Source organism: Centrocercus urophasianus, unplaced genomic scaffold (assembly GCF_019232065.1).
Source record: "Centrocercus urophasianus isolate 14NV4802_14NV808 unplaced genomic scaffold, USGS_Curo_1.0 seq_10, whole genome shotgun sequence".
NCBI lineage: Eukaryota > Metazoa > Chordata > Aves > Galliformes > Phasianidae > Centrocercus > Centrocercus urophasianus.
The window spans coordinates 63816246-63842676 of NW_024884142.1; the positions used below are offsets into that span (position 1 = coordinate 63816246).

General features: G+C 38.1%; 1 protein-coding gene across 2 annotated transcripts; it reads right to left on the reverse strand.

Moving 5' to 3' along the window:
* Positions 1–1503: 1503 nt before the first annotated feature.
* Positions 1504–26378, reverse strand: COG2 (component of oligomeric golgi complex 2). 2 transcript variants are annotated; one of them, XM_042819503.1, is made up of 18 exons: positions 26233–26378; positions 25877–26038; positions 25044–25109; positions 24560–24640; positions 23893–23996; positions 22856–22964; positions 21049–21228; positions 18673–18797; positions 17225–17351; positions 13656–13795; positions 10554–10615; positions 8467–8618; positions 7111–7311; positions 6236–6308; positions 5197–5339; positions 3426–3565; positions 3157–3337; positions 1504–1914 (listed from the first exon to the last, which is right to left on the reverse strand). In XM_042819503.1, exons 1-18 carry the CDS (start codon positions 26302–26304, stop codon positions 1813–1815), a joined length of 2220 nt encoding a protein of 739 aa, XP_042675437.1. In that variant the 5' UTR covers positions 26305–26378; the 3' UTR covers positions 1504–1812. The 2 variants fall into 2 exon arrangements, with proteins under 2 accessions (XP_042675437.1, XP_042675442.1); XM_042819508.1 differs by having other exon boundaries at positions 25877–26000; positions 26233–26320.
* Between the last annotated feature and the right edge of the window lie 53 nt (positions 26379–26431).

Genomic DNA, 26431 nt, shown 5'->3' on the forward strand with positions numbered 1-26431 from the left:
CTTGGGGAAGAGAGGCTGGAGAGCAGCCCCATAGAAAGGGATCAGGGGGTTCTATGTGGAAGAGAGAAGTTCTGGAGTCCGTGCTACAGTATGAAAAAGATAAGCTTTCCTGAATATTCAAATGCTGAAAAACATGGCATCTGTTCACTTTCCCAACAACATTATTTTACTGAGACTTGTTCTGACATCAATTTTACGTCTAAAATACTTACCACGTATTACTCTTCACTCCATATAGCTAATGAAGTTCTAACAGAAAGGTGGATGTGTTATTTTTTGTTTTCTTCTTTTTCACCTCCACAGTTAATAATTTTCTTGGTATTTAAGCTCCAGCTGCAAAACTTCAGTACAGGCAGCAAAGCAGATTCCAAGAAGAGCTCAGACAGAGTTCCAAACCCATGAGGGAGTTTGCCAAGCTAACAGTTTAAAAAGCTCTCACTCTTTTTATAAAATGAAACATATTAAGACAGATTTTCTCCTGGCAGTATTCACACTGTATCTTACATAACTGCATACGAAACACTACCAAAAAACAGTGAAAGCTTTTCAGTCTGCCACTTCTCAGCAGCTGTTCTGTTATTGCCACATATATTCTTCCCAGTCTTCTGTCCCATCAGAATATGGATGCAAAAATCCCACTGAAACTTAGGAAACACAGTTTCCCCAGTCCTAACAAATTCTTCCACCACACATGCAATAATGTACACAACAGGTATCCTAAGCACCATTCAAACACTGAGCTCTCAGCTGTAGTTTACATCAACAGTCTAGCGAATGAGCACCCAAAATCATGCTCTAGAAGATAGGAGATCTGGAGAAAGAAAACAGAGGATAACAACACGGATCATCATTGAGCACAGCCTACAATTATGCATAAAGTCTACAATGCATCTCCTACTCATCTCTGACTGTGTTACATATTCTTCACTTAAAGAAATGTCAGAAGGCAAATCACCCTAGGTTTGAGGAAACTCTTTAAACTCTTTTAACCATTTAAACCTTAATAACACTTAAAATTTTCAACTATGCAGTGATGCACTTTGTATTGAGGTAGCTAGGTTTCTAATCACAAGACTTCCGCATGCATTTAGGTAAAACGTATCTAACTGCAAAAGGCAAATTGATCTATACCAAATCTGAATAAATTCTAGCTTAGTATATTAAGTTCTAGTTTGAAGGGAAACAATTATGGAAGCAATAGCCAGAAAGTTAGGTACCGGTACTACAAATGACTTTTTAATTATACAGTACCTTAGCAGCTTTCTGTACGGAGCACTTCTCACCAAAAAGGTCCATTAAAAAAAATCTGTAAGATAAGAACATCTGAAATCCTAACAAGAGCTAACCATGACTCATGATGAGGCAAAGCTGATGAATGCAAAGCAACAGCAATAAACAGCGGACAGGTATTCCTGTGAACAGTTTCATTATTTCAGAACAGCTGTTCCTTAGGAAGATTTAGACAACTAGCAATACATTCGATTCAAAAAAACAAATGGGACATCAGAGTTAGGAAGACAATTTATTACATACTATTTTCATCATATATGTTCATTCTTCTACATATTAAGATTTACAAGAAAAATAATGGAAACATTTTCTTCCACTTCCCACTTCTGCAGTAAGAAGTTTAAACTTACGATTGCTTTCCATATAATGGAAAACTATTGGTAAACTCTCAATCTTTTGGTGAAACAAACAGAAGATGCACCGATTTGTTGCTTGAGATGCAGCAGGAAGCACTTCATTGCTACTTATTTGGGAAAATAACAAATAGTTCTCCTTCATCGTCAATCACGTTTTCAAAACCACTTAGGATTGTTCCACTGTAGCCTGATCCTTGGCAGTTAGAACAAGCTCTGTAAGGGCTGAAAAGCTTTTTATGTTGTTTGTTTCCAGTCCCATCTTTCGTATCTAAAAAGAAACAAAAGCAGCATTGATTTGCTTTAAAACAACAAAAGCTCATGTTGTTAAAGCAACTGGGAAAGTATATGTTTTATCTTACATTAATGAATGGTAAAAAAAATAAGAAAAGAAAACTCTACAGTAAAGTTACTACAAGACATTTCTTACCTAGGAAATCTGTTGTTCTAACAGTTAGAAAAACACAACAATGATAAACTTGAAAGTGCAATGAAATCTAAATATACTAGTAATGAAATAATCCTGAAAAGGTGTTCATTGCTGGAACTCCAAATTTCGTCCAAATGTACCAAATCAGCTCCTAAATGATTATTCATAATCTAACCCAATTCAACTTAAATTCACACATTGCAATATTGTTATTGCACATAATAGGAACACAAAAACCAAGAACCCAACTCATGCTCCTAGCTAAAAACTGCCAAATGGTATTTCCTGTTAATACTTTTCATGCCTCCACTTAAATCACTTTCCTTTCAGTTAAGCCTCAGAAATGAGAAAAGCATCAGTTCACACACAGGCCAAACGTATCTGCCTGTTATAATGCAGCCACAGCATGTGCTCATAAACAAGACTGATGACAACTGCTTGGCAACTAATGATGTAGACTACACTTATTTGTTTATATCTGCATATTACATATAGAAATGATGACTGCAAATCAGGATGTTTATGCAGTTTGATACAGCTACTACACATATTTCCTGGACTATCTTCTTCCCCTTTTTTTTTTTACTTTGGTAATTAAGGTTTCAGATTTGGCACTGAAAAGAGCTTACTACTGCGTAACACAACAAATAAGAAATCCTCTAAGATCTTGGATGTAAACCCTTGACTATGCATTAAGGCAAGGCTGGAAATACCCAGAGAAAAGACAATCAACAACTGAAGCCATGGAGTCATTTCTACTGGAGGAGAGAAGAAAATTCCCTCTGATTTGTCCACTTAGTATTTCTTTTTAGCTTCTGAGTACTAAGAAATATTTGAATTCAGAACATTGAGAAATACAAGCTTTCTCATTTATGTAAGAAATCACAGGAAAGCATCTATCGCTCAAGAAGACTCTACACTCAGGTTTCAAGTCATCTGCATTACACAGCTGTAAAAGTCAACCAAACAAAATGTATACAAAGTTTCACTTTTGAAAAATGAAGCTGAACTTTCCTCCTGCATCTCCTCTCCCTTCCCAAAACCAGTAATAGCACTAAACAAATGTTTTCTCTTTTAACTTACTTGCTCTCCAAAATACTCGACATCTAGAGCCAGCTGCAGTCGGATTTTATCATCATCACTCATGCCCCCATTTGTACCAACAGGGTTCAAAGCTGCAGTCCTCCTGGCCTGCTTCAGCCTTTTTAAGCTCTCTTCCATTTTCTTAACCGAACTCAGAACATCTGATACAGTTTCATAATACCTAAAAAAAGGAAAATTAATGAGAGCAAAAATTTCACTGTTACAAAAAGCCCACCTGCTGCACAGAATGTTATGTATGGCTCTCTTACCTTTGTGTGCTTTCAGAGAGGGCACCTTCCAACCACTGATGGATCATAGGCTGTTTCAGGACATTTCTGTACTCATTCTGCAGTCGGTAGAAGGGCTTAAGAGCACTATCAACATAAGATGAAGCTTTAGTTGGCACTTCCTGGGAGAAGACAGAGAAAGAAGGTAGAAAAAACAAATAACCTGTAATTTATCTACTGATAAGACAGACACCAATTACAGCATGTATGTAGAATGCTAAGGGTGGATGTAAGCCAAGAAATAGATACTTATTCATGCCCAATCAACAAAGAGGTCTTCATATGCAGGAAAGACACTATGACAACATCATTTAGTAGTGTTATTCTATGGAATATACTATGGAACAATATCCAAAATGACACAAGTTTCTGAGGATGCATGTGCCAGCCAGCTACTCGTATCATAAGGGCACTTCCTACTCACAATGGCCTCAAGAGAAGCTGAAAAGACTCAGTATATATGATGCATTTTTGTTAGAATAGCTACTATCTTGTATTATACTTCACTAAACTGAAAACACTGCTCCTTCTATTATTATACCACCCTATTACCTCAGCATATTTTCCAGAAGAATGCTTCTGGGATAACTCCAATATCCACCCCCTTTACTACCTTCTTCTGAGCTAGTCTTGGATGCAGAATGTTTCAGCTCTCCAGGACTGATCATCCATCCAAGAGCTTGGACAAGCCTCACTATTGCAGAGGAACCAAACATATACAGGGTACACCTGAAATAACTGTTACTCAAGTTTTCTTACATTGCCATTTTCTTACATCAGACCAAGCTAGCCACAACAACTGTACAGCCTGGTGAAAAACAAAATCACAGTAGCAAAACAAGGCAATATCTGATTTGGGGTTTTTTGGAAACATATTTATGAATTAGCTTTTGTTAACTTCTCACCAAAACAATATTAATTTTTTGTCCATTCTTATTTGTTCTTTCTGTACAATACACTTCCTGAATAAAATCTAAGAAATTAGCTCACTGGGAAAAAGTTTCTTGACACAGGAGTCAGAAAGAACCACCCCCCTGAACATACTCTAAAAGAAGCCTGCAGCTCAGTAGCAGCTCATCTTCTGATACATGCTATGACACAAGGGAAACTTTTATTCTTATTATTAACCCTTTTTTGTTTGCCTAATAGTTCTACTCCTTGCCTTTCCTTCCATCACAAGCCTGTATTCTCATTGTTACCTCACCTAAAATTTCAAAAAAATTGTAGAATCATTATGGTTGGAAAAGATCACTAAAACCACCTAATCCAACCATCAGCCTGTCCCCACCATGCCCACTAACCACATCCCTCAGTCCCACATCTCCAAATTTTCTGAACACTTCCATGGACAGTGACTCCACCACCTCCCTTGGCAGTCCATTCCACTGCCTCAACACTCTTTCGGAGAAGAATTTTTTCCTAATATCCAACCTGATTCTCCTCTGTTGCAGTGTAAGGCCACCATCTCTTGTCCTGCTTTGTCTGGGAGAAGACGTTTCCCACCTCACTACACCCTCCTTTTGGGTAGCTGTAGAGAGCTCTCAGTACTCAGGAAGACATTTAGCCTCATCTCCCTTGGGCTCCCTTCCTTTCTATGAGGTAAATGGCAATCACTAAGTCATCGAAAGTTATAAAATAGTTCTGTTGACTGCTAAACAGATACAGACAGCCCTGGAGCAAAATGTACTGCTCAGTTAGCATTCTTCACGCAGACTCCCCAAGATGTATTTTTAAATCTGCAATCAGTACTGACCTTATTGGTTCTCCTATATAATCTTGGAATTTCCAGTGCACTCTTCAGGTAAGTGAAAGAGGACTCGCTGAGATCCTGGATAATCCTGCTATTCAGCGTCGGTATGCAGGCTGATAAGGAAGTCTTTGAGTCTTCCAAGGCTCCTATTGAAGTAAAAATACTAAAGTTTAAGATGAGCTACCCTGCCCCATCACAGTACAAATCCGCATCATTCCCATCTCTCTCATCTGTCCTAGATGGCTGCTCCTGGTGTCAAATACAGGATAGTTAATAAATACATACATATTAGCCATTTATAAGACATCTCCACTAATATCAGCCATTCCTCAGCCAGAAAAATGGGTTCACAGAAGAAGCAAACAAACAAACAAGGTAAAGTGACATTCTCCAGGTTCACAATATTTTTCCAGCAATGTACCAGCAGTTTACCAACGTAGCAAGGGGCTTGAATCAAAAAGCTCAGATCCAGCATGGAAACTGGGACTGTAAAATTGTTTTCCACAGTACCTAAATTCCCCAGGGAGTAACTGGAACATGCCTAATGCACACTCGCAATTGTCAGACCATCTACTGAGTTGCAACGTACACAAGCTCCTACCTCTCTTACAGACTTGGACATCTACCCGTAATATTTTAGTTTCAACTGGATACTGCAAACCATCTCCTTTATTGTTCTCCATTTTCCTTACTGCAAGAGTTTAAAGATTTGATACTGATCTTCCAGACTGAGGTTCCTCGCTTCATGGAGAACCATCTTAATTACTAGACAAGTTCTCTCCCAAGAAACTACTTTAGACTCAGTAAATTTTAATTAAATGTTTTCTAGTCTTCACAGTTCCATTTAAGGCAGTTTCTATTTCTCAGAATCACAGAATGGTTCAGATCAGAAACAAGCACCATTACATAAACAAACATAAAACATTCCTATTTTCAAGCTTTTCATTGTAAACAATACAACTCTGCATAAAAGCTGATATGGTTCAGTTAGCAGAGGGACTTGGGAAAGGGGGAAAGACTGAATTCAGTCTCTCAGATTTACCTTCAATACAAGACAAATTCTTGAAGCCAATCATCTCAAGTTTTGGTTTAATCATTTCTAAGATGCCAGGAATCTAAGGAGTGAAATATAAAATAGACACAATCTTATTATAAACATATTTCAATAGCTCTTCCTGTACTCCGCAAGTTAGCAGTGTATCAAAAGACCCTTTCAACCTTCTCTGCTTTTTTGTCATGTTTATGGAAACCCAGACTCAGGTTAATGAGAATATTATGGGAATTAAGGCCTATTCATTCAATTCCCTACATTACCATTTTTGTCCTCAGAGAAAATAACTGACAATTCACAAAACATTATCGACACAAATGCAGCTTCACAAGATACAGAAATTTCAGTCTCACTGACTGAAGTACATTAGAAGAGTTCCCACTGAAAGCATATTAATATCATATAGCTCTTTTAAAGTTTCTGGATCGTTAGTAAAATACGATGATGATACAACTCTTTTCAAGAGGTCTTTTATAAAAGAGAACATAATATTATTAAAGCCAAAATTGCACCACACTTTGAGGCCAGAGATCTTACAGGCAGAAGTGAGACTCTGGGAACAGCGCTACTGTGCACCAAAAAATGAGCAGAAACATTTTAGGAGTAGAGTCTATCAGCTACTGATTAAATATCCAAACAGGTTTTTCTTGTAACTTGTAACTCAAAGTAGGTAGAGAATAGACCCCTTATTCCAGGTGATATTTTCTCTGTCAGACTACTCCAGTTTCAGTATTCAAGATGCATTTTAAAAAATAAGTACTTTTTTTTCTTTTTTTCATTTATTTTTGAATGAACAAGATGCAAAACCAACAATACTGGCACACAGATTGACAAAGACTTCTGTATGTGAAGTCACAAGCACCAACCTTTTCCTGGAGTTTATCCAGATCTGCAGCAACATGCACCAACTGAGTACTTGATATGGAAGGCAAAGGCTGACTTTCTGGGGAAGATCCATTCCCTTGGTCCTCATTAGAGCTGAGGTTTACAGAAGTTTCCCTTCTACCAGCTGGCATTAATTTTTTGCTTTCTTTTGTATTCTCACTGGAAATGGGCCTTACAGAAACCTGAAATGTCAAATTGAGATGGCAACAATAAAGGCAGTTAAGATTGCATTTATAGAGACAGTATATAAAGGATTAATAAGTTTTTCACATTACAATGTTGCAATTGCAAGAGATAACTGTATCCCTCAATTACATTAAAAGAGATGATTTTAAAGCAGATTTTGGTGCACTAAGTAATTTGATGACTTAGAGTTTTTTTGTCACTATACAACAAGGCAGTACAGTTGTGGAGTAATTTTCACCTGTGTGGTGCTCAGATGAACAGACCTGATTATCACCTGCTTTACAGAAACTGTTCGTTCCTGTGGATTGTGTGGGATGGGTAATTCTCCACTGCAGAGACAACCAATTCCACTGCTAGAGTGTTTGAGTCAAAGCCAAGAATCAACACACAATCTATTCCACTGTCACACTTTTGAGAGGAATACTCAGGCACATGTCTAGAAGAGTTTTAAGGATTTTCTAGGCCAATGAAATCACCAAATGGAGGAGTTTGAGCCCTCCCCAGTCATTCATCCTCCCTTTTGCTCATATCTGTACAAGGCTAGCCAAGGTCTTGCTTGGTTTCAAGAAACATAACTCACTGTTGTCAATCATCTCCTTTCTCTCACTTCCTCAAGCCCTCTACTGCAAAGCACGCGTTTCACTCAGCTATCTGTTTTAATTCTGAGACTTATCAACACTTTTCAAGAGACAATTCAGCTGAAAGAACTGTACTATTCAGTCTCACAAGGAGTATTGTCTTTAGCAACCTACGGGGAATGCATAGAGGAGATGGAATCAGACTTTCCCCTTAAGTTAAAATGAAGAAATGGACAAGTGCAACAAAGGCAACTGTATCGAATACAAGGATATTTGATTGTGAAGGTGGTCAATCACTGGAAGGAGGCTCAAGAGGCTGTGAAGTCTTCAACTTTGGATATTCAAAATTTAACCTAACATGGTCTTCATAACCTTACCTATTGTGGCCCTGTTTTGAGCAGGAATTTGCACTACGGGACTTCCAAAAGTCCCTTTTATCTTCAATTATTCCCCAGTATCAGGTGTGGGTTGTTTTTTTTTTGTTTTTTTTTTTGGTTTTTTTTGTTTTTTTTTTTAGGAGGACTCTTACTGATGGGCATAATCTTCAGAACCATAACTATGTTGTTCTCTTACCTCATTAATGAACACAGAGTACCGTGCCAAAATTTGCAGACTAAGTTTCCACAGACGGTGTGCTAACAATGGTAAAAACATTTGATCCGACCAACACTTCAAAAGACTCATCCAGACCATGTGAGTAGCCAAAAGGCAATACGAGCTGCCCTCTAAAAAGAATCAGGCAACAGAAGTTAAGCTCCTAAGCACACTCTTGAAAGATGTTAATTACTGATGTTAATAAATGCATTATCCAACATTTAACAAAAAAATTTCACTGAGACACAATCACAAGGATAGCAAAGAGGATTTGTTAAATACAGACTAAAATAAACTCTGAAAATACCAGTTCCTCACTCCTTTAGAATATTGTCTAATGACAAGCATGCTTTGCAGGGCCTTATGCAAGAGTAAAACTGTATTAACACTGAACTACTGTTCCTTTCATAGTTAAGTGTGAGGAACATGCTAGAAACAGGTACTGAAAACAGTGGGAATATCCATATTGAAACCAAATACTTATAAAGCAGTTTATGCACTAACATTTTTCCTCTTGAAAGATAATGTGGCTGAAAGACCAGCTGAAGTGCCTCTATACCAATGCATGCATTGAAATTAGCAGGAGTTGGAAACTGTGGTGCAATTGAAGAACTACGATCTTATTGTTATCATAGAAACATGGTAGAAAATGAAAAACAATGTGAACTAGCAGTGTGTGCTTGCAGCCCAGAAGGCCAAGGGTATCCAGTGTGTACCAGCTGGATGAGAGGTGATTGCCCCCCTCTACTCTACCCTTGTGAGGCTCCATCTGGAATACCATATCTAGGTCTGGAGCCCCCAACACAGGAAAGATGTGGAGCTTTTGAAGTGTTGAGAAAAGGGCCACAAAGATGATCAGAGGACAGGAGCACCTCTCCTATGAAGACAGGCTAAGGAGCTAGATTTGTTTAGACTGGAGATGAGAAGGCTGCACAGAGACCTCATTATGGCCTTCCAACATTTAAAGGGAAACTATATATAAACTTTTTACATGGGTAGATAGTGGTAGGATGAGGGAGAACGGTTTTAAATTAAAAGAGGTTAGATTTAGATGTCAGGGGGAAGTTTTTCATTGAGAGTGTGGTGAGGTCCTGGAACAGGCTGCCCAGAGAGGCTATGGATACCTTCTCCTTGGAGCTGTTCAAGGCCAGGCTGGATGGGGTGTCTTTGGCAAGCTTATCTAACACTTGACCTAGTGGATGGCAACCCTGCCTGTGGCAGGGGATTTGGAACTCAGTGATCCTAAAGTCCCTTTCAACCCAGGCTATTATGACTCTGATTTTATAGCATAGAATCCAAAAGCTAATTAATGTGATCGTGAGTTCCAAATAAATGCCTCGAAGTTGTAGGATTTACTCATTTCATCTTCATGAGTTTTTTTCCTCCTTACTTTCTTTAGCTTAATAGTTAAAAGTTCAAAATATTACACACAAGATGTGTATAAAGATATGTATACATATGTGTGCATTATATACGTACATTACTTTTCACTGCCTTCCTCACAGGTATTTTACTCAATTAACTGAAGTAAAAGCTTGTCTAATTAAAATATACTTCTAAGAAATACCCTAGGTTTGTCCTTCCACTATAATCTTTTCTATGCTTGCCTTCTCACCTGCTCATAAATCAACGTACATGTTTTGAGTAGAAGCCAACAATACAAACCACAGAAAGCCTAAATGCTGCCAACAGATAGACATCTTCCTCTCCACATGTAACAAGAAATGTGCCCCAACAACAAAGCATAACCTTTCAGATATCATGCACAGGTTGCCAAGTGGAAATTTAGACCTTTTTTGACATAAGGGAATAGACTCACAAATATGTTAATTACTGCTACCATAAGAAGTGTTTTTAGTAAGTGATCACCGAACAATGCTTTTACATTGCCTTCCCCATAAAAATGTAGTCTACTGTTAAATCTGTTCATAAAAAAAACAACAAAACAGCAAATGTGAACACTGAGGATGCAAGTCAGTAAATGATGAAGAGGCAATAATCACTGCTACTTAAAATACAGCTTCCATCACAATAGGGAGAACTACTAATTTTCAGTGGAAGTTTACCTGGTGCTTCCTCCAGGGAATCTGAAAGTGCAGTTTCTAAGGCCCCTGCTATTTCTCTAAATCTGAAAAACAGGGAAGTGTTGATTATAAATAAATCATTTCTTAAATTGATGCCTCAATACTTTTCAATGTTCAGTCTGTATGCCATTAGTGTATACACACTGACAGGTTATACATTTATTATTTTCCTCAACGTAACCCGGGATATAAGTAGGGCCAACAATCAACAGATACTTGAAAGACAACATTTCATTTTATATAGGCAGATTTAAAACATAGACATTACAAGTAAATATACAACTTAGAATTAAGATCATGTCAAGTATTTAGATCTTTTTTTTATGGAGAAAGGTTTGTGTTAGTGGGCTCTTTTTCCTAATTGTTGTTGTTTTCACACTAGAAGTGAACACATTACCACATACTTACTTAAGCTGACCTTCAGGTATGTCACGTGGCACTGGGAGCCTCTAGCTTTCTATGTGTTTGTTAATGGACAGTGGCATAAGGTTCTGCAAACAACTCTGTACCTGACAAAAATCAATAGTTCCTCACAGGATGCCCTACCCTCCTCTTTTTCTTTTTTGCCTTTTTTTTCTCCCCCTGAAGTTTAACAGCAAATAAGACAGCATTTCCCTTGGATAAAAATGTAATCATTAGTAACATTTTTATTCCTAACTCTGAAATAAAACTATATTTTAAACTTCTCTATAGAAAGCTTTTGTCATTCTTCCTTATTGCTTTTATGTTCATCACAGAAATCTCTACACCTACCAAACTTTCTAATTATGAACCTGCAAAGATCATCTTAAAACTTCTCAGCTGTCATTTCCAAATCAGAGCAGGCACCTGCCCAGCTTTTCCTGTTCCAGCTACTAATGTACCAGATCCATATTTAAAGTAATTTAAGTAGCAATATCTGTGATTGACACATTAAGGAGAAAGAAACCCACAAGAGGTTTCTTGTTCAGTTGCTACCAAGAGTTAGCATGTATTTTGAAGTATTTGTGAAATGGCTTCAAATCTTAATTCCTGCCTGTGCAACACTTTCACTGACAAAGCAGCACATTCAGGTCTCACAGTGAAATGAATTAGAGAACTTAATCACTTTTTTTTTTTTTAATTATTCAGCTTTTGCTAAATATTTCTCACACGGGAAAACAATCACAAGCGTGAGTTCCTTACAGTCCCATTATCTGTTGTACTGATGTAATTGAAAGAAATGGCAAGGAAAAGAGTTACTGAGGCAGCTGGTACCTGCACTGCTACGGAAGAAATGCCTCTACGTCTGTCTATTCCTTACAGACTGCTTTGTAGAGGCTTTAGTGAGGGCTCTTTGTTCTGGGCAATTTCTGTAATTGAAAAAACTAGCAATCTTAACCATAAGTGCAATAGTGGAAGAACACACTTCACTACAAATCCTGTGTGACTTGGGGATAGTTACATACAGCAAAGAAGAAGCTTCCACGCTATGGATGTGTTTCATTATTCGTGTACTAAAGGATTCATGGGCAATTCCAAAAGTTATCAGATCATTCCAACATATAGGAATGATACTGATGAAAGATGAAGCAACTCCTGTTGCCCAATCATCTCCTGAAATAGTGCACTGTTTGGATTTACAGTAATCTTAAAGGAGAATTACTATTTTTTTCCTTTTTGTTAGTCAGAACTCAAAACACCTAAGAGATTATTATTTTCTTTTAAAAGAATACGCTGAAGATTGTTTTCAATGTTTAGAACAGCAGTATTACAGCTTGATCAAGTGGTCACTTGTTAGAAAAGCTGTGCTTTCAAACAAAAGGGAAGATTCATAGACTCATTAATGATACCTGCCTTTTGCTAAGAAGTTTATAATTGCTGTAGTTCTACAGACACTTACAGTCTGCATAGTCAGCACCACTATTGTAGTGAGTACTCCTGCCCTTTCCCTTGGGCCAGCATCAATATTTGTACAGTTAAGTGGCTTGGAAAAATTGATTGGAGTTGGAAGTCAGCCTTTTTTTTTGCCCAAGGTAACAGTTCTTCATGTTGGTTCACTACACAGCTGCAGAACAGTTGTGCAAGTGGAAAAAAAAATAAATAAAGAAGGATGTCAGAGGAGGCCAGGACCACCAGTTTACAAAATGTAGCACATCATCAAAACACTAACAAACGTGCTCCCATCCCCACGTTCCTAACACTTGTCTTGAATTCGCTCCAGCTCTCATAAGATACCCAGATGGAATTTTTCAGCAGCATCAGATTTACACTGGATTAAACATGATGTATAAACGTGGCTATGGCTGTACCATACTCATCATTTATAGACATGCAATAAGGAAAGCCACCATGGTGATCCAGGTTAAAAAATAAACCTCATTTTCTTATCCTTTTTTTTTTGCATATCATTCCCTTTGCTGCCACTACCTACTTCTCCTCTTTTATTTCTTAAAAAAAAACTGATAATTTCAGTGATCCAGCATGTAGGTCAGCCCCACAAACAGCTGAGGTGGAACAAATAAATGTGTAGCATAGTGGGAAACAAAGGCAAGAAAATCTTGTGACTGGATTTGCCAGCATAGAAAACATTATCCAAACCACATTCAAGTAGAATGCAGGACAAGAGGCTACATAGAGTTAGGGTAGAACACAGTGTATACAACACATCCAGAACAGTTCTTAGGCCAGCTTGTTCTAAACTAAAAGCATATTAAAAAATTCATTAATATCGTGGACTGTAAACAAGAATAAGCCATAAATTCAAGCATTCATCCTCACTGTTTGTATGCAAACTGAAAGACATGTGGAACAGAAAACTGAGAAAGGAAACTGTTAGCTGCCTCTGCTTGTGATCTGATTCCCAACTAACAGTGCCGCATTACCCTCAAGGGAACAAGATCTACTCCTGCAACAAATAGCATATGAAGCTGTTGAGAGACTCTCAGAATGCTTTTCAACCTTTGCAACCTACTGTAGGGAACCTGCTTTAACTGGGAGGTTGGACTTGACAATCTCCAGAGGTCCCTTCCAACCCCTATGGTTCAGTGATTCTTTGACTCTGGAATGAGAGAGATAACACACAGCACATTTTACTTTTGAAACAACCAACAGATGCTTACCAACCTTATCTGAAAATAAACAGGCAAATTCCATTTGTTGTTAAAGCTGTGGTAGGAGGGATGAGATCTCAACCGTTTCACACTGGCCTGTGAGCCACACTGCCGTTCAAACTTCCGTACAAAATCCATGCTGGTAGTGTACTTCTGCAGGAAGAAAATGAGCATTCTGATCACTGCCAGGGTCCCATTAAGCAATGAAGGCCACAACCCTCTGAAAAGAACTCCCATATCAGCCTACAGTTAAGCTCAAGGCTCAGAATGGGCCAGCACCAATACCTAATCATATAATGCCAAAATCCTGGAGTGCAGTGAAACCAGAACCAGTTATCTAATAGGTATTCCACTGGAATATGAAAACCCAGTGCATGGCACTTCTGAAAAGTATTAAATTGTCTGAGCTACCTCAACAGCCAGATCAGAGAGACCTGTAAGTATTTCTGAGCTGAATCACCAAGGTGGAGCAACACTGGCGCACAGCACTAAGAACAGTCAGTCCCAGTAAATGAGAAATAAAGGGATACAGCAGATGGATTTTTTGTTCTTAGTTACTTCCAGAAATATGCTCCACCAAAAGCACATGAGAATGAAAGTATGGTATTTTATTTCTGTTATATAGAGCTGTAGTGTAGGAATTTCTAAAACTGTTTCCCCAAATGTAAGTTTTAGAAACAACAAATACATGCTAACAGAGCACAAAAACTATGTAAATCAAGGAGTTGTAATATAGCTCCAACTGAAATCTGCCTCTCTGCAATGAAAAATAGCATGGTGACATGCAGAGTTCTGTTCAGCTAACAGACAAACCCAACAATACTGAAACACCCCTAACCAAAACAAAACAAGAAACACCCAGAAAACAAATCAGATGTTGTCTTGTGACATTAGATTGTGCTCATTAAGCCACTGTTGAATTAACGAAATATGCCTGGATTAATCTCCAGGCTACCCAGTTCAATCAGTAGTTGGACAACACTCTCAGGCATAGGGTTTGAACTTTGGGTAGTGCTGTGTGGAGCCAGGAATTGGACTCCATGATCCTTGTGGGTCCCTTCCAACTTAGGATATGCTAATTCTACTTCTCTAGGGGTACACTGATTTTACTTCTCAGTGCTTCTGACAGTGCAGGGCTGTAAGCAGCAGGACTTTTACCCCACTCCAGAGCAGCCGGCGAGCAACACACTCAGATTCTCTTACGAAGTAGTAAAACATCCCCAGAAGTTCCTGAGTTGATGCTGGTAGGTTCAACCCCCAGAAACGATCCTGGGCAACGCACTGGCATGGACAAGCTTTTGCATGGCATGTCTCAGTGCATTTGGAGCCTTCTGTCAAATATATAATTACAGTATGCTTTTCTTGTGATGTGGCAATTGCATGGTGTGGAGATGGTATACTGGAAGTGGCACACAAAAGCCTTCAGGTTAGCTACTTTTGTCCCTGTGTAGTTGTATTTAGAACACAATAAAACTGTAAGAGATGTGGGAATTGAATCCAGAAACAATGAGAGATCAGTGTTCTTTCCACCTGCTTTCTTAAATAATAAACTCAATACTTCCAAAAAGATAAACAAGGCATTAATGCTCAACTGCCTGACATATTAGTCAAAGGTATAAACAGAACACTCCGGAAAGATGTCTGACACCTTCAAAACAGACGACAACTCTGACACATTACCTAGTTATTGATAATATTATATTTAAGAGAGGGAACTACAAGCAAGGTTGGTTCCCTTTCAGCTTCTGGGACTGGATACCTGATGAAGTTGAATGATGAAAATGTGAAAAAAAAAAAATGCAGCAGCTTTCAAATACAGGAACCTAAATTCAAATCAGTGCTGAGAAACAGAAGATACATTATTCTCAAATGCCTCTAAAACTACAAATCTGAGTTTGAACGAAAGGCACAATAACCTAAAACAACTTAAAAACTCTGCACAACAACACAGTTACTTTAACACATGTTTAAGCCAGTTTGATTTTACAGCATGACCTGAAAGAAAAGTTTTTTCCATCCACTCCCTCCACACATAAAGACCCTTTAACAAATAATACTTCTGAGTATTACAGCTATACTTACATATACAAAATAACCAAACCAACTTGGAGAAAAAGACTACTCTGCAGTTCTATCAACCTAGGAAACAGAAGACTACTGACTACAGTCTGCACTAATAGATTATCAGCAACATGGCAAATGTTTCACAGGTATTTTTCCCTCCTTCATTTATAACTACTCCTACCAGTTCTTCCACAGACATCTGAGCACTTTTACACTTGGCACTTCAGTGATTTTTAGATAAAATATATTAATGGCCTAGACTCCAAGTTTTATCTTATGTAGACAAAAGCAGCCTTGAAAGAAATTAAGAACTTTGGACTGATTACATTAAGTAACTGGAAGTCATTGTGGGTGTTTCTTGGTTGTTTTTTTTTTTTAATAAATACAACAGCACCATTGGTTGATATCAGCTCAACGTAAGATGAAAGGCTTTTAAGAATAATTCTTTTAAAAGAGTAAAACCATCTAAGTATAAAATACATTCTTGTATAAAGCAAACAGCACAAGTCACAACGTCAGGTGAAAGCCTGAAGGATGACTGAAGCTTTGTGGGAAATTGAGAGGTATTAGGGCAAGTTGTAACCTAGCTGTTTAATAAAAAAACTAAGACAACAGCCCTTTACATACAGAAGACCTGATCTTGCAAAAACACCATAGCCATCCACTTCCACCATAATCAATGTTGCAATTCTATAACTAAAAAAGGATAGTTACTCCTAAAACAAATATTTAAGGCCAAATTCACATGACAAACTGGCTTCCAGTAACCCCTGTAAGAGCTTTCCTGACAGCTGTGATTTAACCCAGCAGGCAGCTAAGCCCCACACAGCTGTTTGTTCCTGCACCCCATGTTTGCTTGCATGAGATGTGGGAGAAAACTGGGGGGAAAAAGAAGAAAAAAAAAAAAGGGTAAATCTTCTGTGTTGAGACAGATTGGTTTAACAGGACAAGAAAGAGATTGGAAAATAATAATAATAATAGAATACGTAAGACAAGCAGTGCACCATGTAATTGCTCACCACTTGCAGACTGATGCCAATGCCTGACTGGTTCTCAAGCAGTGGCAGCCCCTCCAGCTAACTCCCCCAGTCTTATAGTTCCACGACCCACAAGATAGGAGACATCCCTCTGGCCACTTTGGATCAGTCATCATGGTTCAGCCCCTCCTCATGCATCCCCAGCTCCTCACCAGCAGCACAGCACAAGAAGCTGAGAGGCCTTTGGCTCTGTGCAGCACTGCTCAGCATCAACAGAAACACCAGTCTGTTATCAACACAATTCACATGCTAAATCCAAAGCACAGCACCATACCAGGTACCAAACTGAAACCATGATGCTGACAAATCTGAGGGGAGAATTAATTGCTATGAAAAAAATCAAGTGTTGTGAGATAGTCTTCTCTTCCAAGCCATGCACAACAGAAGTTTACATAAAAGCAGTAGGAAAAGAAAGCTAGAAACTCATTCATACATGTGTCACAGAAATAGCAATTGGAAAATAAGTCACAAAATTAATTACCTCATGAAACACATCTGGGTTTCCAGGGTTAAATAGTGATGGCAATTTTTCTTCTAAACCACGTACTATTTCTGGCCACACTGAGTTCACTAAGAAATCATATCCAGGAACAATATCTGCTTTTTCACTGAAATAAAAATGAAATGATTCCATGGTTGTATTTTACCACTAGGCTTCTATTTAGAGGTAAGGACAACTAAAAAGATATGCACTGCATTAGACAAAATGTAATTACTTTTTTTTTTTTAATAAACATAGGAATGCTGGTTTTTTTTTTTTTTTTTTTACACTGTTCTTCCTTCCACATTGGGATGATCCCAATGATCTCAACAAATTGCAAGTATTTTTATAACCCTGAAAGTGTTTTACAATTTTATCAGTTACATACTTTGCAAGTGTGCCTGGAAAGCATCTGCTTTTCAGCTGAAAACTCCTAACTCTTACTCATGTATTTTCAAGATTTAAACAGCTCCAAACTTGAAAGAAACAGCAAATATGTGCAAGGTGACTTACGCAATGGAAAGAAAGAGAATTCTCTTTTGTCATTGTTCCAAGCTGTATTTATACACGTTACAGTGATTCCAAACGATTGAAAGCCACCCTCGTTAGGAAAATTTATAAATCAAGAGCAGAAGAGACGCAAGCATTTCTTTCCATTTCAGTATACAAAAGTCAAAACCTTCAATTATGACAAATACAGATAAAAAAACTTGCTGAAAGATTAGAGGTATTGTAACAGTAATAAAACTTAAGAGCAAATGATGACCAGAAAAACAATTCTGCAGTCCCCATGGGATGTGTTTGTAGTTCTGCTAATTACAGCATTCCACTCTATTAACCAGCCTGCAAGCAGATGGATAAGTGGATACGATTCGGTACACATAAAACATTTAAACTTCAGAAAAGGCAATTTAACTGCATAGGGAATTAAGCTCTTTTTAAGACAACAGTGGAAGTACCATAGAAATCAATTAAACGTTGTCATGCAATAAATCTGTCAAATTGCTGGGGATCTCCACTTTTTTGATGCACCCTAGCAACCCAGTCACTTTTGAACTTTTGTTTTCTAATAGCTTTATGATGCCCTTGGATGAAACATTCAATCATGTTTACTTGAGCGGAAAAAAACCAAAAACACAACAAAACTTTAGATTTGTGGCACATTTTATTGTGATTAGTACTCAATTCTAGTACTGAAATACAGGATTTTATTTGCCTCCTGTGAAGGTTTGGACCCCAGATCAAGAAAATTTGTTCACTGTTTTAAAAACACACATGTGATACAAATCAAAATTGAATATGAATCCTCCAGAAAGACCCTGTAAGTCATTTATGCATGGAAGGTCAACACACAAAATACTTCAAAAATATATTATCTTTGAGATAGCCATAAAAGCAGTAGCAACCATAAAAGCTTAGAGCAATTGAAAGAAACCCCAAACATTTACCTTGAAATAGCTCCCCCTGTAACTTCACGCAAGAGACGGCAGTGGTGAGGAACAAACTCCAGCAGTTTATTGTACATGGCCTGAAGGCCGTTAGGATGAGCTTGGACATACTGCTCCACAATCACCTGTCAGGAAGAGTTCAATGCTGAACATCAGAAGAGCAAGTATGAAATACAGTAGTAAAAGATTCAGATGTCTATTCACTCAAAACTCCCAATACCTTATCCAAAAATACTGCAATATTCAGTATTTTACTTTCCCAGTTTCCAAGCAGGACACATCAGCTTGAGAGAAAGAAGACCATTTCCCACTGCAGCAGTTCCAACAGCATTACAAAGCACCCAAAGGAAGTCCATTCTTAAGTGGATGTCACCAACATTCTACTTCTTCTACCATCCAAAAGCCATCAGCTTTGTTTTCTAAGAGTATGTGCACACAAACTAAAAACAGAACAATTTTAAATGTTTCCTTTCTAAAGAAGGGAAGATGCATCCTGTTGACAATGATAAACAGCTCACATTTTATCAGATAGACTGTTCTTTCACCGGGGAAGGTAAATAATTTCATATCTTGGCTGCTGAAGGAATTACTAAGTGTTAAAAAAAAAAACAACAGTAATTTATTTCCCCTATCTTGATTTAGAAAAACTCCTTCATCAGAAGTTATACAGATTAGCTTTTGCTTGCCTTAGTTAGAAACACTGCATGGCAAACTGCCTCTAAATAAAAGAAGGAAACAAATAGCTTAAGTTCACTTCTGCATTAACATGTAGGAAGGCACACTAACCTTCGAAAAGGCAATTAATACTGTCTAATGCTACACATTCAACATTTTTAGGAATAATGTTCACACTGCTTTTATGGGTCTTAATAGAAATGTCAACTCTTTAATATGAGTGTAAAAAAAACAGTAGAGAATAATTGTTTTAAATATCCTGAAAGCAGAACAGTGCCTTGCATCATCCCATGCCTCTCACTTAAGGGTTTATGGAGCCAGGGGAACACCACTAAACATTTCCATTTCAAGAGCAATGGTAATTAATGAAAATACAGACAGCAAAGAGAAAGATACAGTAATGTAACTTGGGACTTAAAGTACTGAAAAGTGTTGTCTCTTTTAGAAGCAATGATGAGGGAAAGGAGATCTATTCTGTTTCCTATCAGCATACACCAATTTGAGCAATCACAATCACTAAGGCAGCTCTCATACTTCAAGGCCTTACCTCCCCAAGGACACAGAAGTGAAAGCTTGTAGCCAAACACAGAATCAAAGAATGGTCTGCGTTGGAAAGACCTTTAAGATCACCCAATAACAACCCCCTGCTATAGACCAGGCTGCCCACGGCCCCATCTCAGCCTGGCCTTGTATGCTTCCAGAGAGGGGGTATGCACAGCCTTTCTGGACAACCTGTTCCAGTGTCTCACCACCCTCACAGCTCTTCCTAATACCTAGTCTAAACCTACCCTCTTCAGTTTAAAGCCATTTGCCCTCGTTCTGTCACTGTGCACCCTTACAAAAAGTCCCTACTCAACTTTCCTGTAGGAAATCATAATTAACACTGCCGAGCCGTGCATAACGCTAGTTTTAGAACAACTTTATAGCCCTGGCACTGGCCCAGCTTAACTTTTTCTGTAAGACCAGTGAATTTAATAGTTTTATAAAATGTTCTGATAATCTAGTGAAAACCATGGAAACTGCCTAGAACAGGGCAATTAGTTAGCATTAGAACTTATACTGTAAAAGGACATTGATTCACATCTATCCCAGTACAGAAAAAAATATCTGTCTGCAATGACACATCATTACTACCTGACCTGGACATAACTGCCAACACACTGATGAAAACTTTCTTAGCATCTATTGCCGCTCCGCTCTTACAAGAGTCAATGCTTCCCAAACAAACCCTTCATCTTGCTCCTACTTTTGTCCTGGCACTGGTGGGAACTGCAGATGTTGCCTCTTCCCGCAATGGGAAGAAAAGGACATTGCACTAAGAACTACTTTTGCTGCATTTGCTTGGTACTGAGCCTGCTGATGAAAAATGCTCACTTCAGTCCTGATTCAATGCACTCCAGAGTATCCAGAGTAAATTGTGTTTTACTACAGTCATTTGCTTAGTTTCAAGTCTGTTAGTTGGATCTCTCCCCTGCCCAAGAAAAACATAGGTAAAGAACCTCAAATGGATATACCCAAAATTGGTGACAGGTGAATAGAGAATTCCTCCACCTTTTTTCCTTAAGTAAAAGAAACAGAAAACGACATGGTCAGTTCCCTCACTCCCTCCACAAAGGTACTTTGAAACTGCTAACCAGAGCTGGAAAAATAAGTATTCTTGCAAGTCAGTTCACTTTCCTAGGATTCTTGATTTTCTCTTACCTCGTCCATGTAAGGTTTTACAAGCACTTGACCAACTAATGCCTCTGCATCTCGTGTTTTGTCAATTGTTGCATAAGTGCGAAGACAGTGACGTATTATGTCAACATTTGAAGTCTGAAGTCCCTCCAAGAGTAGTCCTTCCAGAGACTGCTGCAACATAGCTGTTATTCCAGCTATACGCTACAAAGAGAAACAAAACATGGTAGTTAAAAAAAGCCTTGCCATCATTGCTAAAGTAAATTCTTCCAGAAATACTTGGTTCAGCTTTCAATTTTTATTTGAAAAGCACACGAGTTCTGATAAATGTTAACATCAAATGAGAATTAACACAAGCTTTCTTGGTTACGGACGTTATTCAACGCAGTATTTATTATAATAAATGTTAAATTAGAAGGCAATTATTTTCTTGTATATTTTGAAAGAGACATCATAACTTACCTAAGGTACTCATTATAGTGAAGAAATAGGTCGATAATTATTCCTTGTTCAGCTGAAAAACTACGTGTGATAATACACAAAACTTTTTCAGTATGTCACCTGGGTAACAACTGCAGCATTTATCCCTCTGTCACATACCAAAGACACTGAATTATACTGGCAAAAAAACGATCTGCCAGTACATTCCTTCTGACTTCTGCTAAACAGCTGCTTCAGTTAGCATACATCCTCCTGTTCAGTGTGTATATCCCCTACATTTCTTCTATTAGACCCAACTCCCTGCTACACTAGCTGCAGATATGATGTTGGCCCAAGATGGTCCCTTGCAGCTCTGTACTGAAAGTGAATTCAATAACATGCAATAATTAAATCAAAGTTGAACTATCAATTCAACAAGTCAAATCCTCTCTCTAGCACTTATTGCACACATCCATCTTAAAGTTATTTACACTGGTACGTTCAAATTTTTCATCACCAGTCCAAAATAAATTTTAAAAAGCACCAAACAGGCTCTATTAAGAGATCACCCAACCAAAACTGGGATATCAACAAAAAGTATAGGAGACCAGGCAAACACTTTTAAGAAAGCTACACAACAAAGGTTCTCCCACCATAAATACTACTCCTACTACATCCTGTTGTTATTTCATAGTCAGTAGCCAGAATAGTCTTGTGAGCAGTCCATGAATCAACAAGGTACCACTGAAGTCTTGATATAAAACAAGCTCATATTGCCAGTAGGAATAAGTAATAGCAAGAAGCTATAATGATGAAACATCTCACTAGCTCAAAAGCCATTAAGAATGACAGATTCCATGCTAATCTGCCTGAAGCATTACCTCAACTCATACTATCTACTTCTTAAGCACCTGCCTTTGTTCCTTCTGACTAGGGAAAAAAAAAAAACAGTAGTTCATCTTTTACATTATAGTTGCTATAAACAGGCTATCCGGGAGATCAGCCTACCAGCCAGGACACCACAACAGTTAGGCACCAAATACCAGCAAGAGATGAACTTGAATTTATTCAAGTCAGCCACTCTAAGCACATTCAATTTATATTTTGGTCTGGATGCTGCAGCTAACAAAAACAATGTACATTTCTGGAACTATGCTTTGTTATTATTAAGCAGACAAACTGCAAGATGCATTTAGGCTAACAAAAGTGTCTGTCATATTTCCCACTATTATTTTAAGTAATTTATCCTGAAGTTAGCAAACAAAACACAAGAAATAACACTTCACCACAGCTGATAAAATGGCCTCCTGAAAATAATTTTATCTTCTGTGGAAATGGACTTTTGTTTTCTAATAGTATCATTTTAGCTCGATCATGCAAAAGGTTAAGCCGGATATTAGGCAATACTCACTGGTCTCACTTTGTCTAGAAGGGGCATTCCTTTGCTTTGTACTGCATGAAATTGTAGTTGATTAAATTCTGTGGCAATTCTCTCTAAAACCTGTCCAGTTAAAAGCGGGCTAGAAAAGAGATAATGAGAAAATGAGCACACACAGATCCTTTTGTATCAACTTACTTTCATTTGCATCAGACAGGCGACTCCCTTCCTCAATTTTTGTGATTTGACACAAATATTTGAAATTTAGTACTGCTGCAACCACATGATAATAGCACATAGACTATCACAGTTGTCTGGGGCCCATGAGGATACAAGATTTGTGAGCAGAAGCTGAGGAACACGAGATCCTGTTTAGAAGTACGAAGTGTTTTTTTATTTTGTGATGATGCTTGCTGTCATAGACATCAGTCTCACAAAGCTCAAAAACTGCAGTAAGTGATCTTTACCATCCCAATTTCCTTATTTCCTTCTTCTGTCCAGTGGTAAAACTAACAACAGCTACTTCTAGAGAAACCATCCCTCTCAAGTTTATACGGTGCCAATAAATTTTGAGTCATTGAAGCAGTCTTGCTTCCAAACATGATCCTGCAAAGTCTCTGACCCTGACAGAAAACACCTGCATATGCTTTTTTGTTCTGTGTATCTAGTTAGTCTTCTGTCCACCTCCACCCACTCACTGCTGTGTGATCCAGCAGAACACCAGAGCTTATCTCACATTCAAACAGGTTCATGAAATTGTCTTTTTCCTCTGCCTTTAAGTAACACTTGCATCACAATTAACTATTACAAGCACCCAGATGGTACATCAGTTACAAAACTAAGAGACATTTTCCATCACTCCAAGATAGAGGGAAAGGACACTTTCCACAACGCTGTTAAAAATCAAAACTTGAGTCTGTAGAAGACTAAGCTCGAAAAAAAAAACCTAAAATAATAGTCACATATTCCACCAGAATTACAAAGATGTACATTTGTAAATTCATTTACAACAATACCATAAAATTCAGTTGGTCCCATCAATTAAGCAAGCACTTTTTCTTATTTTTTACCTGTTTCCTTCTAAAGTGGATAACTCATTAGTGCCTTGGGAATGTAGAATTTTCTCAATTTTCTCAACTGACTGAATAACATGGATAAGCCTCAAGACACACACCTGTAAGTAAAGAAAGACTTCTTAATGTCTGACCTCAAACCCACTACAATACCTCCGAAGATATCTGGGATACCTTTTTTTTTAAATATTATTTTTCTCCCCTGATGTAAGATCGCTGCCTTCTTAATATTTAAATGGTGCATCAGTTACTGATCAAGTGAGTCTATAAAATCCCTCAATGTAGGAGAACAGCTGTTCTTACCCCTGAATTTTTCCAAGTCAAGCAAGAAGCCAAATGTTATTTTTCCCCCCATACAAAAATTAAGCTGCTGTGTTTCAATTACTTTCACAATATACAAGTTTACAGACTGCTACAAACAAAAGTAAGAGCAACTGTAATTCAAAAAGCCAACTGAGCCAGTGTTTCCAACAAACAAAGTATTTATCATCAAGAAGACGTAATAAAAATGAAGTCAATCAAAATATCTCAGTTTAACAACCACAAAATTCTGCACAGCATTCATCTACATGGCCTAGATCTTTATAAATTCAATTTTCTAGGGGTTAATGTCAGAAGCTGCCCTAATAGACATCTCTTCAAGTTAACAGTTTATCTATCGTACCTTTTTTTTCCTGATATCTTCCTGTTTGGACAGACGATCATCTATTGCTTGAATTCCCTCACTGACACATGACCTTAGACTCTGTGAGAGAAAAAAAGTCAGCATGAAAAGCTGGCTTGCTACTATGAAGAAGTAGTTTAAAAAAACAACTAAAAATCCGAACTCTAACAATGCAGAATAGGAAACAGATTAACTACTCTCAAAGTAAAAAAAAAAAAAGGCAGAAATAGTTCCAACATTCTGTATAGATTTATCTTGCAGGAGTTCACTTGTTCATTATTTAAGGAATCCATAATTGCTTGATTGAAAGGCAGTACTACAATATAGGAAATGTAGTTTCTGCAAGTCCTAGAAAACACATCTCCTCTATTACCCAACCAGGAATATAATTTTTAAAGATTATAACAAAGACTAACATAAATAAAATATAGTTTACATATCATGCAGAAGTAAACACAAGTTATAATGACTTTTTTGAGCATACCATAACTTCTTCTCTTAACTGTCCCAAGGGTACTGAAAGCTGATTGAGGGCCTTGTCCATGCCAACCTAAAGAAATTACCATAAAAACATTTGCAACTCATTTGATAAGTTAGTTGGTGAAATTACTATTATTCTATAGATACTGAAGGAGAACTGAGATATATCCTCCTATAGACTCCAGTTTTAAGTGCAGTACAAAAAGATGTTACTTTAAACGCACGTATACAGATATCAGATTGTCACATAAAGCCAAAAGTGAAAGAAAATAACAATTTGTAACAACTTTTCTTACAATAAAAAAGATAAACCTCAATCTTTGAACCTGTTTGATGTTGTAAAATGAGGTAAAAGAGTAGGAGAAATAGGGAACGAGTAATTTTAACACAGAAGGGATTAAAACTCTCGGTAAAATGAGCTAGAACTTCTAAAGATGGGCAGTAAGTTTGAAGACTCGTGAAGAATCCTGCAGAGTGGCCTTGTCTGAAACTTTACTATTGAATATTAATGACTCACAGCATTCAATTTTACAAATATTAGAAGATGAAAACAGAAAGCATCTGCCTTGAATCTATTTTCCTCATCAGTTATAATACATAATCAGAACATATATATATATATTATACTATAAAATATAATCAGAACAAAAGTGCATTCTAAAACATATATGATGGGTCAATCCTCTACTTCAGCTAAATTCTCCAGGAATGGTCTTTCACCTCCTCTCAATGCAAGGAGACACTGTTTAACATGCCTTAAATCTAACATACGCTTTTCACATGGAAAAACAAGAAGCACGTTACAATGCACAGCGTAAACACGACAGCAGCACTTACCAGGTTCGTTGAGAGATTAACAAAGTCCGCATAGTCCTTATTTATGAGCTCTACCATGGCCGTCTTAAGGAGTTTGTAATAGAGCTCCAGATCCTCCCTGAGCTCCTCCAACTGCACGCGCTTCCTACACTCAGATACAAAGTGATCGACGTCAAAATCCGGCTGGAAACGAAACAGGAAAAGCAGAACGATGGAAGGAGAAGCGCAAACCAAGCACGCACACACCCATCCCACCCATCCCCTTCCCTGGATCAACCCCAGCGACACACACCACTTCCCCGCTGCGGGCTCAAAGAGCCTGACCGAGGCTGCAGCCCCCCCCGCTCATCCCCGGGGCACACACGGCCCCCACCCACCTTCATGAACTCGTCCTTGTCGAAGCAGAGGTTCTCGGGGCCTCGCGGCAGGTTCATCTTCCTGGCTTCCATGACAGCCCGGCTCGGCAGGCCCAATACGACAACACGAACCAGCTGCCGGCGCAACGCCTCATCCGCCCCGCGGCCCGGACGGGGCGGGCCCGGCGTGCGATAGTGGCGCGGCACCCGCTGCCGCCAT